The following is a 17,259-nucleotide window of genomic DNA, read 5'->3' as shown; positions in this document are numbered from 1 at the left end:
AGAGTAATTCCTAATCACTCTTATCCAAACACAAAATAACTTGTTTTTTCCCATCTCTGATTTGTTAATTAACATTCCATCCCTCTTTTGTCCGCCCTCAGGTGCATCTCCGTACCCGGGAGTACAGATTGACGAGGACTTTTGCAAACGGTTGAAAGATGGCGTGAGGATGAGGGCACCTGAGACTGCCTCCCCTGAAATGTGAGTGCAGGCCTTGATTTATTCTTTCTCTCATCTTTTGCTTTCAAATTAGATTTGTAGTCCTTTAATTACTCGAGCCAACCCTAAAGGCAAACAAGTATTTGCTCATAAATATAACTTTGACTCACTCATCTATTCAGGAGAGGATATATTAGTATTTGCATCTATATTAGAAAGTCGGGGAAGTGAAAGACCTCAGTGTTGTCGGTGTTGTGATGGTGGCTGCCCTCTGCTGGTAGATATGGCATCATGCTGGCCTGCTGGCAGGGTGAACCCAAAGAAAGACCAACGTTCCCAGCCCTGGTGCAGATCCTCGGAGACCTGCTGCAGGACAACAACCTGCCTGTAAGTTCACAGACATTAATGCTAGGGATTTTTTTTAGTTTTGTTCTCTAAATTACTTTTTTCCCTTTAGGATGGGAAGGATTACATCCCTCTGAACCACTCACAGAGCTCAGAGGATGACGGCTTCTCTCAGGCCTCATCACGCCTTCCATCTGAAGAGGAGCTGAGACTGGCCTGCAACACCCTACCTACCAGCAGGTACTAGCATACATCCTTTATTAAGCACCTTTTGAACATGCACGTGTAGTTTCTGAACGCTGCTAATTGGCTGTCTGTTTTCAACTTGTCTCTTATGTGTGAATCTTTAGGCTGTTTGTTTTAGCTCTTGCTGTCAGGTTTTTAGTCTGTTTGTTCTTTTATTGTGAAATTCATCATGCTACTGTCTCTGCCAAGACTCCCTTAAAAAGGAGATTTTGAATCTTAGTGGGACTATTCCTGGTTGAATAAATATGAAAATAAATGTCATGTACTTTCATGCACCAGTCAGAGCTCAGCAATGTTTGAGTAAATTTAAAGTTGATGACGACTATGTGGTTGTTTGCTCTTGTTGCCACAGTCCTGATTAAGAAGACCAGCTTAGAGTTATTATGCAGGCTAATTCAGTCATAAATAATTATTGTTATAATTTTAATAATACATTGGATTTATATAGCACCATTCAAGGACTCAAGGTAGCTTTGTTGATTGAGAGGCAATCCACTCTCCCCCTCGTGGGAGTGTCAGAGAGTGCCACTCAGCTCTGCTCTGATTGTTCCAACCAGAGAGTGGATTGACTATCAATCAAGCAGATCACAATCACCTGAGAAATGTATGTGTTTGTGCCTTTATATAGCTTGCTCTTGTATGTGATGATGGTTTAAAAATGCTTGTGGAAGACCTCTTTTAGATTGAAATGTTGCACAAATAGAAGTTACTGGGAGATTCTAATACAGTGTGCACTTTGTTGGATTCTTGCCTTAGTTTGATATTTTTGGTCCAGCACCTGTAAACTTTTTTTGGATGTGCGTAACCTCCACCTTGCTTGTAACTGGGGATAGCTACAAAAATGATCTCCTGTTCCTGTTTTTGTTGCAGAAGTTCATGCACTTCCATTATGTCATAAATCGAGCCAGAATTTCCCGTGAGATCCTACTCGGTGGCAGAAAGAACTGCATAGTGAATTTGAGGCTTAAAGGGAACCATTTTAAATGTAGATGGGATCATTATTCTGTAGCCGTTACATTGTGCAAACAACATTTACTTCATAATAAGAAGTTGAAGCAAACAAACTTTTAGTCCATTTCCACTAAATGAGGTTCTTGAAAACAGCATCTCACCACAAAGTCCAGCTACTACATGCACCTTATGGTATGATGATTATCTATAAGCTCGTTTCCCGGTTTCTCGGTTGAAAATGGTTGCTCACCTTGAATGTATACTTAAGGTTTCATGGAAATTATGATTTGAAAAGTAAACATGATTTTACAATCATTATGGAAAAACTCTGAAATAAAGTAGGTGTTAAAAACCACACATTATGTTAATAATGTGACACACACTGTCAGCCTGTCAGGACACTGAGCCTAAAGAAAACATTACATTTAAATCAAATAATTGTTCACATTAAACTGGAGGCCACAAAAGTTCAGACATGGATGACATTGTTGGCTACAAGATGTTTTATGGGATGGTAAAATATTTTTATTACCCAAATGTATCATCATCTGTATTTTCAGATATTTGATTTATCTTGTGTATTGAATAGTTTCAGCCTTTCGGACTCTCTCCAATAATCAAATCAGACCACTGACTAAGAAAGTCACACAGCTGACAACCTATACATAACAAAAAACATCTAAATATAAACTGAATGCAACATATGTTGTGCCTTTTTTTTCCATTTCTCATCTGTCTTGTGATAGTTGTAGGTCATCAGGCGGCTCTATCAATTATCTGATCATCCCTTCTATATTTTTCGACCAGGTATTATAACTGCGTGCCCTTTGCCGGCTGTGTGTTTGTGGGACCCTCGAAAATTTGCCAGCCCAGAGTGAAGACATTTGAAGAGTCGCCCCTGGAGATGCACCCACAGAAAGCTCCTCAAGTAGGCTCTTTATTTACTTGTCAACTGATGACATTGATGACATTTTCTGAATGGCTTTGACTTTGGGAACTTTCTCCTTAGGTAATCACCAAAAATTGTTGCAGACAAAGCAGCAGGGGTCAGCCAAAGATTTTTAATTCACATGCTGTTCAACTGTATCTCTCCGCAGGATAACCAGACAGACAGCGGGATGGTTCTGGCCTCTGAAGAATTTGAGAGGATTGAACACAAACACAGGGGTGCCGTCTCCAAAAGGTTAATCATAAAAAAGCTTGGATCCATATTAATGTCTGAAACTAGAAGTGACGCACAACAGATATGCAGCCAGTGATGTAGTCACAGTGCAGTGTCAGTATGAGAAAACAGTCATTCTCTCCGTGCTCGGAAGCTTCTAGAACCGATGACAGCTTTGTACGTACTGAAACTACAATAGATTTACAAAGGACCTAAGCATCAGCAGAGTCTCAGTTTATGCATGGGTAAGTAGGTGTAAGCAGCAGTCTGAGTCATTTGAACCCTTGCCGCATATTCATCAAAGTTTTGAGAATTAAGCCCAACAGTGATCGAGAGAGCAGCGAAAAGTTCTTTGCTAAAATTGAAGAATGAGACACTCAGCAACTCACTCCCACTTACAGCAAAGTGTAGGAGAAACCTTTAAGAGTAACTGTGAAGTGATTACATGATTAATCACATGTATACTCAGAGCAGGAAAAGCCAGTCTGACAACGATTTTACCAACCTCTGCCCCATCGTTCGACACACTACAAGGAAAATCTATCACTACATGCACTTCCAATCCCACCCTCGCTGCCAAAGACCCAATTCTGTTTTAGGAGTGGGCATGAGATCTTTGGGGGAAGATAGCAGGGCAAGTAGCACATGCCACAAAGAAATGGTAAATGTCATTTGAAAGCTGGGAACCTAAAAATAAGCTCAGCATGGTATTTCAAGATCTAGTCATAAATTTGTAATAAACATTGTGTTTTGGTTAAGCATTGGACTGATACTATTAATTACACAGATTTTGTGCTAAGTTTAAGCATTTTTGACCACTAGTGAATTGATAAAATGGTCAAAAATCCCCCCAAAATACAATTTTAAGATACAAAGACCTAGACCTTGTTTTCAAAAACTGTAGACATTTGGAGATTTCTGTAAGAACTGCATTTTTCTGCGATTAGATGACGAGCAGTTGTATTCTGGAAATGGCTGAGAACAACATCCCTATGAAAGCCATACATCCTCTGAATGTCCAAGGTTTCTAGATTGTGATTTGATTGAGAAATATTTTTAAGGCCATTCAAGTACAATTAGTAGCTTTTATACTCACGGCTAATGTCCGTTGGCCTTATCTGTTCGTTTGTCACAAATCTCATGAAAAGACCCAACCCCCAAAAATGTCTTACTTTGTCTATTGATACTTTCTGACTTTTCCACCCTGTCAAGAGCACTCTACCCAATTAAGGTTCCAACTGAACTGAATAATTGAGTCAATAAATAGGCAAAAATAAGTAGTTTTATTTTTTAAATGACCTTTCCTATATATATAATTTGAGCTCTGGTGTTTGATGTCAATCATTGCTATAACAGATGTAAATAGTGTATAAGTTGGAGATGATTTTTTTAAGTGTTGTTATTATGGTATCAGACCAGTGCATGTGGGATGAACTCAACATAATCTACAGTTTATGTGTTGATTGTAATGAAGGAACATGTCACACAGTGGCTCTCTGATGTGTTTTCAAAAGTTGGAGCTTTATGTAACAGAGAAATACGCTTACACAGAGAATACTTGTTAGTTTTAGTCTGTTCATGAGATTTGGTGACAAATAAGAAAAATACAGAATCACCAGACTTATCCTTTAAGTCCCATTTTCTACTTTTAGCAATCACGGCTTCAGTGTTTTTCAACTTCCTTCATGAGAAACATGCTAAAGTAACAAAGTTTATGTGGCCTAAGACTTTTGCATTGTACTGTATTTGTCAGTACTTGACAGTAATACATTTTTTTTTTGTTTTGTTTTTTCTCCAGTCGAATGGGCAGCAGCAGCAGCACAGAGCCTCTGACAGCCTCCCATAATTCCCTGGGTCGAAGCTGCGGCAATGGCAGCTCCATTCACCGTCCCAACTTCTTCAGCCAGCTTTCAGGACAGACCTTCTATAACAACGAATACGGACATCTGTCCGAGGAGGGCTTCTGCGACTTTTTCTCCTCACCTGATGACCCCTGCCTGGCCTCCTCCAATGTGTAATCTTACCAAAGACGCAGTCCGAGGAAACAGAGAGGGTTAAAAAAAAGTGGGAGTGCTCAGGTTGAGGGAGGCTTTAGTAACATCCCAGTAGTGACATGTAATTAGTCATTTATTAAGGAAGATCAGGTTATAGATGCTACTGACCAGAGCTTGCTTCTACCCATCTCTTCCTCTCTCGGGCTGCTGCCTCAACAGACTGAGCTATGTGTGCCTGAAGTCCCTCTAACCAGCCACTGGGTGGCAGCATTATGACAAAAACAAACCTTGAGTATTTTCTATTCACACATTTATATTTTTTATCTTTTATATACAGAGTAGTCTTCCTTCATTTGTACAAATTATGTCTTATATAGGAGGAAATAAAGAAATTTATCTTCTTCTTGTTTGTTTCTCTTTGATTAATGTGATGTTACCACTGTCATTTTTCCAGTGAAGTGCATGTCTCCAGTGCAGATTTGCATTTTATATGCTAAGATGCTAATTACAGATCCACAAGTTTTGTGATGATCCACATAACAGACCAATCAAACTAAACCAGCAGATATTTGTGGATCTGTGTCACTTAGTGGAGGTGGTGTGGCTTGGTTACGTGACACCATGAACAAGCAATAAGTGACGGAGGTAAACAGGGATGTAGGGCGAACAAAAAGGAGTGAGTCATGCTGAGCACCTCTTATCAAACCTGGACGTAAGCATGATGACAGTTGTGACTGCTTAACACCCTCTTATATGATCACATCACAAATGACAATCTGCAGGGTGACTCTGCCAGCTGAGGGAAATGAGCAGCGTCTGAGTGCAAAGTCCACTTTATACAAACAGACAATTACAGGCACAAGAGCTAAGTTAACTTCCCCTAATAACTCATGCTATATTTAATAATGTTTGCCCCAAAGTAAAATGGTGTTTTTGTGTGAACATGTAGCATTAATATGGTGTGCTCCTGTAGATAGAGCCTGCTGGTTCTAATTTAATTCTGCGTTAAAACTTTGTCTGTTTTGCAATATTTCAAAATGAAAAGCAGGCTGTTAAGTCAAATTAAATTACAGGTTATCGTTATATTAATTCAAATTTTTCATTCTGTACACCTAAACATAGACATCAGGAAAATTTGTTTCATCATTTTACATATAAGCATAAAACAATAACAATTAACAGATTATTATTATCATTATTATTATGCGTTGGTTGACAGGCATGTTGTGTCAGTTTGGATTTAGTGTACTAAACTGCCGCCACTTGACAGTAAATTCCTGGGCTGCATTTTGTTGCCAGGCCGCTCCTGCTGTAGAACGCTGCTACCTTGTGATTGACAAGGCGCTACCACTGCACCTTGTCAATCAGGATAGAGGTGTAAACAATGCTTATCCTCCTCTGCTCCACCTTCTTGCCCAATTATGGTCACTTTTGCTTCCAAAAAATTAACAACAGCCAAAATGCCGAAGTCAAGTCTTCAAAATGGTAGTCTACGAACCAATGGGTGATGCCAGCTTGGCTACGTCGACTTCTTTCATACAGTCTATATCACTCTTGTCCAGAGTCTAGCCCGGGTAACCAATTGTGGCCCTGTGTGGGGGAAACAAGCTAAACAACGGTTACCTAACGCCAGATATTTCCTGCAAGGTAGCCGTCATGGCCACAACAAAGAAGTTTAAAGTTGACAGTGGGGGCTGCCGCTTTCAGAAGCGGTGGAAATTTTAATACTTTTTCATTTAAAGATGAGACAGTTGTGTTTGTGTTTTGCCATTTGTATACTTTTTTTTCATATGATGAGTGAAGCAGCTGGCCCCCAGGTATTTTCACATGATCTTATCTGGCCACCATTCAAAAAAGTTTTAACACCCCTGGTCTCTATGGTTTTGACATATTGACCTCTATTAAAGGAAACTTCCATGTAGACTCTGTTTTTGACAATACCATGAGATTTGGCATCTGTCATAACAGACTGCCTTCACTCTGGGTTAGAACAAGCCAGTGCAATGCTGCAGCTGCGGGACGCTACGGAGGCTTCCACGTCCCAGTACTAATCCTCTTACAGATTTACTCCAGGTGAGTCTCCTGCCATGACATCAATGTTTGGACTAAATCCTCTCTCTCAGGATACTGCGTATGTCTGTGAGAGTGGATGTGTGAGAGACTTAATTCAGTTTCAAAGTATGATGAGGTGTGAGAGGTGTAATTACCCAGCATCCTCCAGTAATCACACTGGCATTCACATTCACACTTAAACACATCTCACACAGGAAGTCAGGTCAGATTTGGTGGGTACGACTGTGACCTTTGCTGTTAAGTCTTGTGTACTGTATATGTGCCATGTGAGTCTCTCAGTTGAGACCATGTCATTGTGGGCTAATGCAGCTGAAACTGACTGTAAACATCAGCTGGTGTGATACATTCCTGAAATATGTAATCAATCAGAGAAAAAAATTCAACTACTCAGTGATGTGACACATTTTCATTGCAAATTGAATGCAGGAGCTCTCTCTACTTGGCACTTTGTAGACTTCATATTCAGCAGAGATAAAACAACAGGCATTCAACAGAGTCCTTCTGCCAGCAGTGAGTGTGATGTACTCACGTAACTCTAAATTCTATATGCTTTAACTCCTCATCAAGGTGTTGATGCACAATGACTTATAGATTATGTAAGTGTGAAGGCCATCGTCTTCCAGAGATTGCGACTCTGTGACGAGGCTACAGATTTAGAAGAGAAGATGATCGACAGGTCAATGTGTTGGAATGTAAAACTGGAATAGAAACTTTCCTACACTGTATGTGGAAATGCTGTGTACCCATACCAGGTATAATCTTATCAAAACAAATCAAACTTTATTTGTAGAGCACAAATGCTGAACATAAAAACATGAGTAGGAATTATTAAAACCAAATAAAATGGAATAAAAATAGAATATAATGTATTAAAACTACTAATTTAAGTCAGAATTACGAAGTAACAGTTAAAGTATAGGAAGATTAAAGCACACTTGATAAAGCCAGGCTCAGAATGGCATGTTTTACATTTCTTTTAAAGATATTCACACTCTCTGCCACCTTTAGGTCCTCCAAAAAGCTGTTCCACAGGCTGTGTCTATAAAGCAGCCTGGCTGCTTTATAGAAATGTATGTAATTGGTTTGGTTCAAAAATCCCTTTAAGTCCAAAGTTATGTTTATTGGCATGCAAGACCCCAGTGGTGGAGGAAGTAATGAGATATTCAACATAAGTAAAAGTAGCAGTACCATAGTGCAGTAATACTGCACACTATTCGAGTAGTGTGTAGTGTGAGTATTATCATCAAAATATACTTAAGTATATATATAAGTACTATACTATATGTACTGTACTATATGTTCCAGTACCTTGGACGGAATAATATACTGTACGTATTCCAATATTTTAAAATACAAAATAAATGGCTTGTCGTTGTCACGATCATAAGTTTTGAGTTATATTGTCAACCTGTTTTGGGGTTTTGTTATGTTTTCTTGTTACTCGTGTTCTGTTTCCTGTTGTATTTTGTAGTATTACTCCTCATGTGTCATGTCTCGTTTTACTTCCTGCCTCTGTGTGCTTTTCGACCTGTTTCCCTGATAAGTTTTACCTGTTTTATGTCTCGTTTGTCCATCCCTGTTACGTTCTCCAGCTGTGTCTGTCTCCTGATTAGTTCCTTGTCTATATATACCTGTATGTTTCCCTTTGCTCTTTGTCAGTTCATCTTTTATCCTCCCTGTTGTTACTGTAGTGTTTGCTCCTGTCTTCACCTGAGTTTTTCATTCTTATCCTGGTTGGTTTAAGTTTAGTTTTGGTTTGTGTTTTATTTCTACTTTGTGTTTTTGTTACCTACTTGTTTTTTGGAAATTCTTAGCAGCATTAGAGCTCACCTTTCCTTTGTTCCTGTCTCCCCTTTTGGTTCTGCATTTGGATTATCACCTGAACTCGCTCGTGAGGGACGTGTGTTAAACCTACGCTAAAAAAAAAGACCAGAATCAGCCAGGAAGTTGGTGATAGATTATGAAGCTTACATTGGTGTTGGCTTCTCTTAAAAATATGTTATGATCAAGACCTAATGTTTGAAACAAATTCACCAGATAACCGGACTGTATGCAAACCACAGAAGCTGTAGTTATGTATCTATGTTTATAATACTTTTTTTAAATGAAATTAAAATAACATGGCTCAGGATGAAAAAGGGCTATTGCTTTCCTCTTGAGTAATGCTAGACAAATGTGTGCTTTGTGTTCAAAGTACAGCCATCTATAGTTCAAATTTTAAACCTTCTGCCTTCAATTATTACCAGTTTCTCTTAAAAAACAAAGTGAATAAAACACAATAACAAATCATTTCTAGGCACAACATTCCCTGATACTGCACACATGAACATAAAGATAATGTGTTATGACTCTGCTTTGATAGTTAGCATATTTTATTAAAAATATGAATCAGTTCCTGGTATCATTCTCTTATCACTTTAACTGAGAAGCAGAACTTAACCTTTCAAAGATGAACTAGAAACTAGGGTGTCATGTTGTGATAATGACACGTCATATTGTTTTATAATGATGATCTCATGTTATTTTATTGAGACATGGTGATCAGGCTTGTATCAAGCCTTTCGAATGTCAAAGAGACATTTAATTCCATATTAGAGTCAAAGTTTTAATTGAACTTTTTAGATACCTATGAAGGAATTCAACTTCCATTGCTCAAAAAAGTGGTTAGTGTCACAGATCTGATTCAGAAAGTCACGAAACTTAGATCAGCTCCGACAAATTTGATCCAAAGCGATTATATAATAAGGGAGCGGTGGGGTTATGTCTCTTCCTGTCATGGCAGCAGTGTCTGACACGTTATATAACTATTGTTTTCTCTGGATTGTGTTAATTAAAATGACTTTGAAGTTGAGTCAGAGCTCAGTTGCTAAATGGAACGGCCAATTGGCATCATGGTGAAACTGGCAAATGACGTTACAGTCAATTCTGTCTGACTGATACCAAATAAAGATTCGAGGACTTGATTTAAAAAAAAAAAAGAAGAGAGAATTCAGTGTGTCAGAAGCAAACTTGTACTTTCAGTTTTAATTTAAAATCAGTAAAAAATTCAGTTGTTTCAGGATCATTTTGTTAGCACCTTGACATTGTCTCACACCACACTCCGATTGTCTCACACACACTTAAAACCACAATGCTTTAATGTCCCTGACCTGTCAGTTGACCGAGGGCCGTTTTCCCTCCTAAGCTCCCTCATCAGATCATAAAAGATCCCTAACGACTTTCACACACACACACACACACACACAAACACACACACACACACACACACACACACAGACACAAACACACACTCCTACCATCGTCCCTCCTGACAACAGGAAATCCAAAGACACAAAGGCGGGTGGGCTGGTTGGGGGGAGGGGGGTCGCACATATGTCACCAAAAACCACAGCTTGTCTGAGGAAGCTGGTGAGGTAATGAATGAGCCTTTCATCACGGAGGCAGCGTCACTCAGAGACAAACGTTTGCATTGCTGTCAGATTAGAAGTGGATGTCAGTTTAAAGAATATATTTGTGATCCGTCAGAATCTATGTGTGTAGAGTGAAAAAATCATATATCAAAATTTTAGCTTTTGTCCCCTAAGACCTTAGCTTCATTAAACAGATACACTGTGTTATAGTGCAGGCTTTGGGGTATCATCATCCTCACCTCTGGAGGAAGCGCTCGCTCTTTTTTCTCACACCCCCATCAAGGGTCAGAGCCAATGTTTTGGCTAATTTGCAACCCAAACATATTCTATTCCCTTTCACGGTCATCTCCGTCTCCACCTCCCCATTGGTGTGGAAGGCAGGGGACACAAGGCCGCTGCTTGACTGAGCCCTGAATGCTCTTTAGTTGTCACACTTTTCCCAAACGCCTTGCAGCTGCTCCTATTGTGGCCGCAGAGGGAGGGCTCCTTAGCTGATTCTTTGGGCCTCCTGCTGCTGCCCTGCTCTCAGATGGGTTCATAGAGAGGGAGTGTGGCCCAAACAATGGCCGACGCCATGACATCATGCTTCTTATGTGGCCAAAGTCCTTGCGCAGATATATGATAGGATTCCATCGCACAGAACAAAAAAAGGAAGGGTGTGCACAGTGACATGCCAGTGGGTCAGTTTTACTTTTGGTTTTGGCATATTGCTTTTTCATTTCTCCATGTGTTCTTCTTAGTCTTCATAAGCATCAATATAAAAAAAAATAAAAATACATACTCTTTCAGACCAAATGATTAATTGAGAGAATTATCACAAATATATATATATATATCGATATTTTTTTTTTTTTTTTTTGTAAATATGTTTGATTGATTTTCTGAATATATATCGATAATTTAAATAATTATTATTTGCAATCGTAGTTAAATTAGTAAATTATGAGACAATGGGCCCCTGGGCACAGATTAGCAAAAGTTAAGACACAAAGACTTGTGGTGGTTTTACCTAGTTTTACCTATTTTTTTTGTTATTGTTTGCAAACTTTTGTAGTTGGTATGCATAGTTTTGTTTTTAATGTCTCCATGGCAATTTCATGTTTGGACATTTGTGTCTCTTTGTGTTGGTTTTGCATCCTTTCATTTCATGTCTCTGATATATCTTGGTGTCTTTCTGGGTTATTTTCTGTCTCTTTGAGGTGATTTTGTGTGTCTTTGTGGTTGTTTTGCCCTTTTTTACTCATTATTGTAATGTCTTTTTACTGTTCTATGTATCTTTGAGGTCTTTTTTGTCTGTTTGTGGTCATTTTGAGTCTCCTCCTGGACAGTACAAGTCAGTTTGAGTGACATTTTCAAAGGTGAAGTCCAGAGTGGACACTTTGGACCCCTGGGCCTGTTCCCGGTAGGCCCATTCATTCATTCATTGCGACCCTAAAAGTTTTGTACTACTGGCCTTGTACAATGACATATTTTAATTCTGAGAATAGAAGGATATAATTTCATTCAATTATGGGATACAGTTACTTTATAAATATACTTTGTTTTTAGCCCTGTATTAGTTGTGTTTATGTTTATAGCCTGAAATTGCCACTTCGAGAGATATATCTGTTCCATGTATTGGTTACCTCATGTTGGTATTATTGGTACATGGGTAGATAATGAGATGTGACTTTTTTTTCTCCTTTTTTACCAAGCCAAGTCTTCTTTTTCCTAAAATGATTTGCATGTTATTGTGCAATAATAATAGCCACTAGTAAAAGAAATGAGATGGAAAAGAAGAGAGAATTTTCAACTGAGTACAAAAGTCAAATGAGATTTATTAAACAGTATAAAAACAACATTTAAACAAACATATGCAAAAATAGATATGATAAAGAAATATATTACTTTAGTTCAATAAATATGTCAGCATGCAGACACTGAGGCCTACGTGTCCCCGTTGTAGTAGATTTGGGGTTCTGTCCGTTGCAGCGCTGCAGCACACAGTACACAAACATGAGGTATTTAATGGTCCATTTCCCCAATGCTTCAGGATCGTCAAGGTTTCATGATGTCTTGAAAGGCAGGTATTTGCATTTTGATTGGCAACCCAGTTAACTCTCAAACCGAACATGAAGATTTCTGTCACTTCTACACTGGAAAGAGGGGGATACATTCATTGTTCGTCAAATGAAGGTGTAACTTCCATTGCCATGTCGGGCAACAAGTTTACATTGCTTTTTTTTTAAGCAGCACTAAAGCAATACTTAAGAGGATAAGTCAATATTCCTGAGACAACTCTCCATTTTGTTAGCTTAAACATGATTATGATTATCAAAAGCAGTTGCCTTGATGAAAAAAAAAAAAAAAAAAGAAATCAGTCATTTGAATAAAGAATATTCAGATACTTCTAACTTCCTCTACAGGAATAATCTCAACTACCTCTTCAGCCACTTCCCAATTCACCTAGGATGGCTTTCACATTAAGGTACAACATGAATACTGCTGATGGTAGGTGTCTCCCTTTGAAATGAGCAGGCCACAGAGAGATATGGCCACTGATCAGTCCAACAAACCGACCACAAACAATAGTTCCCATTCTGTCCAGTGATACCAGTATCACCACAAAATGGATTATCATCACAACTGTGTTTTTGTGCAGTGCTCTTCGCAGAGTCCCTTGTGAGTTCAAGTCCAAACAAAGTCTTTGCTCCCCGCGCCTTCCTCAGCAGCTGGGAGAAGTGGTGATGGGACTGTGGAGGAATGACAGCTGACCAGCGGAGGTGTGCACAGGGATCGAGACTGGGAAGTTGAAGACTGTGCTGCTGTTGCCGATGGCCGGACTGCCTGCCTCCGAGGAGCAGGTAGATGAAGCCAGGACCTGGGACTCGAACTGGAGGAGTTGACCCATGAAGCTGAAGTTTGGGGAGATGATGCTGCGGCGCTGCTTGACAAACTCAAAGGCCTCATCAAGCTTCACACGGTTGGTCCGCATGAGGTAAGCAAGGCAAATGGTGGCGGAGCGGGAGATGCCTGCTTGACAGTGCACAAACACGCGGCCTCCTTTATTCCTCACCGAGTCTGGGGGGAAAAGAGAAGAGAAAGCAACATAAGTTCACTGTCAGTCGAGGTGCATTTGGGAGTTTGAAACTCTGCCTGTCACAGGAAGGTAGAAACACCAACGTCTCTGCAACACTTTCAGTTGCTATTCAAATTCAACCGCGCTCATTAAGACACACAGTTAATAGGGGTGCAGGGTGTGAGCTTGTGGGGGTTATTCCCAAAGGAGGCAGGAGTCTGAATGGACAAAAGACGGGAACAGACTCCTGCTGGGGGTATTGATCTGGGAGGAAGGCCGACAGTGAGTGAGGAGAAATTGCCTTTTGTTCAGCCAGAACAAAGAGTGGCTTGGAGGGAGCCATTCAAGCTCCGCCAGCCTACCCTCTACAAAAACTAGTTTGGGGCCGCTGCCTCGCAATTCATTAAAAAGAGGGGCATCCCTTTTTCTACGCCTGAGAGGTGGCGATGATGTAACCACCATTGTGGTGGAGTGGGGAGCCTGTGCCGAGCCAGCTGGTCGGTTTTGGAGGGAACTTTTTAAAATTTAAATCCAGGAGTCAAACAGTGTTGTGAAAGAAGAGGGGGGTTGGGTGTTTGTCAACGGGCTCAGGAGGTAACAGCTGTAATTAAGGCGCCCACATTTGGCCGTTGAGGGAGTGTGAAGGGGGGGAAATGGTTGAAGTGCTCACCGATAAATTCGATTGCCTCGTTGAACCAGGAGCTGATGTCGGCTTTGTGGTTGTCCTCAACTGGGATGCTCTTGTAGAGAAAGGAGTCCACAAAGTGGTTGGGGCAGTTGGCAGAGACGTTGATTAAAGCGGTGATCCCCAGCATGTCTAACATGTCTTTTCTTGATGCGTGGTAAGCACTACCAAGGTACAGGAAAGGCAAGATCTCTACAGGACCGCCCTACACAGAGAAATAAACAAAACAACACCATTCAGTCAGCTCCAAAACAAAACAACGGGAAGTAGTAAACAAACAGATCATGGTGTGTACTCTAACTGATTATATAATCAAAAGTGAATGCTAACCTGGTCATATAAAGGAGTATTGCATGGACTACAGCTTGGGTCTGCGCTCTGGCTGGAGCTCAGGGGCAAGCTGAGCCCCTGAGGAGGGGAGGGTTTGGTACACATCTCTGGATACTTTGTGGAAAATGTGTCAAAACCGCCTGAAAAGGAGGGAAAAAAACAACTGGGTTAGATTGCAGAACAGCACAGACACATTTAAACATGGGTCTCAGAAAAGGTGACAACTGCTCATGGGGGCTATTTCGGAACATTGTTTACTCCTGCACCAGCTGGTGTGGTGACAGCTGTAATCCGCATTTGTTGCCCCGTTGTCAGGATACAGTCAAACAATTGTGTGGAGCTTTTTTAAAACAGTAAAACGCGTGTCCGTCTTACCTTTCAGAATAAAAACTCTAGCTCCACAGGGGTCGCGACACAGGGCCGTAACAGCCAGCATCAACGTGCCGTCTTTCTTCGCCTGGCTTAGGTCCAAACTGCGGTCGTCCAGTAGTACTACAGACTGGTACTCCCCGGACAGCAGCCGAGTCCTGGTGTCCTCGTTGGGGACTATGTGCTCAAGTCCTAGACCCCCCCTGGCTCTCCGGCGCACTATGGTGCTGAAACGGACGTTGGTGGAGCCCGATATGTGGGACGAGTTGAAGGACAGGAAGGAGCGGCAGTCCAGCACCAGGCAGGCCGGGACGTCGCCCTCCAACGAGCCACGGAGGGACACGCAGTCGATGGTGGGGACCTCCATTATGACCATAGTAGGGCGGCGGGACAGAAATAATAAATCCAAATACATAAAGCTTGTACGGCAGGAAGGCAGAAATGTAGGCTGTTGAGAAAAACGAGAGGAAATCTTTGAAGCGGCGGGTTCTTTGTTCCGGGTGGCTTGTTTTGAGGAAAAAAAAGTTTAAAAAAAAAAGTTTTAAGACTATCGTAGCTGGTCCTCTTCTTGTTTGTATCCGGTAGTTATGTTTTTTTTCTTTTACAAAAAGTTAAGTATATTCAACTTTACAGTGAGTTGCTTCTGCCTGTGAGCGCTTTGAAAAGCGTTTATATATGGCTCGTGCTTGTGAATGAGAGGCCACTGACGTCAGACGACCGCCCCTCTTGGCTTCCTGCCACCACTGCAGACGTCATTGCCCCCCCTCCCCCCACGAGTGCAGTAGGGCAGAACGGTGCTCGCGCACATGCGGGACATTTCTGTACATGCGTACAGCACGTACGCGGGCACGCGGTGTGAGGAAAGTTTTCGAAACAGACTGAAATCTATCCTTGTTTTTCTTTTTCTTATTTATGATACCCCTTTAATTAATTTAATGTTTCCAAATTACAGTACTGAGCAAAAGTCTTCAGACACCTTAAACTTTGTTATTTTAGCAAGGTTATAATGATCATACATATTTATTTCTCATTATTCTCTGTAATAAAACACCACCACAACATACAACACATGTATACAGCATATATACATGTATATATGCATGTATGCATATGTATACACACACACACACACACATACAAAACTCCCTTTCCATTTAACATGTCTTGACATTTACAGTACTAATCTTCTGGTGTATTTTCACCAGGTTGCACTCAAAGCTCAATATTTATTGTTTGAGCTACCTTTTGTTATGGTTGTGCGATTCCATATTTCACACTAAACACTGACTTCAGTAGCTACAAAGAAGCCATCTTTTATGACTTTTTTTGGTGTTTTAATGCATTGCACATGTTCTCTGTATTCTTTGTTTGAGACTGACTTTGCACTGTACTGTATATCTGTTTGTGTAAATTGCCCGTCAGCAAATAAGGAATTTGCCAAATTTTCCATGATGTTAGTGTTTAATTAGATTTCTATTTTGCCTCTTCACCTGAGAGTTGACAAATAACAAGATAATAAGTAAATATCTGCCATGGCGGCCATAAAAGTTTATTCTTTGTTTTTATTAGTCAGAGGTACATAGTGTTCAATGCCCCGAGAGCAAAGGCCAACCATAAAAGTTAATCACTGTATAGAAATCTGAAGTCCAGTAAATTTCCACACGCTGAGAAAACCCAACAGTGGTCTGCCAGGAAGACAACAGCAGATGGAGTTCTCTTGACCTGTCAGTTTTGTTTCATTTGTGACCTAATTGAAACAGATGGATGAGATGTTTTTTCCCTCCTCTAAAAATTAGAGTAGGCTATGTTTTTCAAGCAAACATGATTGCAGTCACTCTGGGAAACCCTTTTCATTTTTTGGCATTGTCTGCTGACTCAGACTGGACAACACTGCTGTCTCATAATAAGGAAGCAGGAGGATCATTGTAGATTGACAACAGGCGTCTACTGTAAACAGGGTGTGTTGAAACTGTGACACGCCAGGGTTGTTTTGTTGTGAAACAAATGTTTATTAGCAGCCTTTAAAACACACAGTGTTGCAACATACAGCTCAAAATCCTATATGGGTTTCAGCTCAGTATTGCTCAGATGATGTCACTTGCTGCCCTTAAAATCTGTTTTATATGTAATTAAGTCTTTATAACCAAAATATCATTCTGTACGTGCCAATAGCTTTATTTCATATATTGTCTCACAAGACAAAGCTTACGTGATCTCATCCATGACAACACTGTCACTTGACTGTAACCCGAACAAGTGAGGGCTTTCAGCCAGGTGAATCCACATCCACGCTGTTTTGACTCTGTTTTACTTCAAGCAAGGGGAGAATAGATGTGTTATGTGAGAAAGGAAAAGGGGGAGGGGAAGGGAAGCTTTAGGGACAGAAACTTAACCAATCACAACAAAGTGCAAAAACTCTCCAGCCTGTTTAACCTCACACTCCTGTGAGATGAGTCAACTGTGAGGCACATGCCACA

At 40.5% G+C, this 17,259-nt stretch overlaps 2 protein-coding genes across 3 annotated transcripts in view; one reads left to right on the top strand and one right to left on the bottom strand.

The window, feature by feature from the left end:
• The window catches only part of flt4 (fms related receptor tyrosine kinase 4), a 55,132-nt gene extending 49,872 nt beyond the window's left edge, over positions 1-5,260 (top strand). For both annotated transcript variants that reach the window (XM_088081235.1, XM_088081234.1), the window contains exons 25-30: positions 102-201; positions 441-546; positions 617-744; positions 2,509-2,629; positions 2,799-2,884; positions 4,662-5,260. In XM_088081235.1, coding sequence (XP_087937361.1) covers positions 102-201; positions 441-546; positions 617-744; positions 2,509-2,629; positions 2,799-2,884; positions 4,662-4,881 — 761 coding nt within the window. In that variant the 3' untranslated portion in view covers positions 4,882-5,260. The remainder of the gene's footprint in view (positions 1-101; positions 202-440; positions 547-616; positions 745-2,508; positions 2,630-2,798; positions 2,885-4,661) is intronic.
• Positions 5,261-12,137: 6,877 nt separating this feature from the next.
• dusp1 (dual specificity phosphatase 1) lies at positions 12,138-15,439 on the bottom strand. The gene is made up of 4 exons (XM_042493274.2): positions 14,789-15,439; positions 14,414-14,553; positions 14,069-14,288; positions 12,138-13,400 (listed from the first exon to the last, which is right to left on the bottom strand). The coding sequence occupies exons 1-4, from the start codon at positions 15,195-15,197 to the stop codon at positions 13,045-13,047; spliced, it is 1,125 nt and encodes a 374-aa protein (XP_042349208.2). The 5' UTR covers positions 15,198-15,439; the 3' UTR covers positions 12,138-13,044.
• Positions 15,440-17,259: the final 1,820 nt, after the last annotated feature.

This window comes from Plectropomus leopardus, chromosome 8 (assembly GCF_026936395.1).
Source record: "Plectropomus leopardus strain MGB_pleo_1.0 chromosome 8, ASM2693639v1, whole genome shotgun sequence".
In the NCBI taxonomy this organism is placed as follows: domain Eukaryota; kingdom Metazoa; phylum Chordata; class Actinopteri; order Perciformes; family Serranidae; genus Plectropomus; species Plectropomus leopardus.
Note: the sequence above shows the minus strand (reverse complement) of the source record. Positions and strands in the feature narration are given on the sequence as shown.

Bases quoted from the DNA above. Each gene is read 5' to 3' on its own strand.
- dusp1 (XM_042493274.2), bottom strand. From the start codon at position 15,197: ATGTATTTGGATTTATTATTTCTGTCCCGCCGCCCTACTATGGTCATA. The intron at 14,289-14,413 runs GTTAGCATTCAC...TTCTCTGTGTAG, and splicing joins ATACTCCTTTATATGACCAG to GGCGGTCCTGTAGAGATCTT. The intron at 13,401-14,068 runs GTGAGCACTTCA...TTTTCCCCCCAG, and splicing joins CGAGGCAATCGAATTTATCG to ACTCGGTGAGGAATAAAGGA.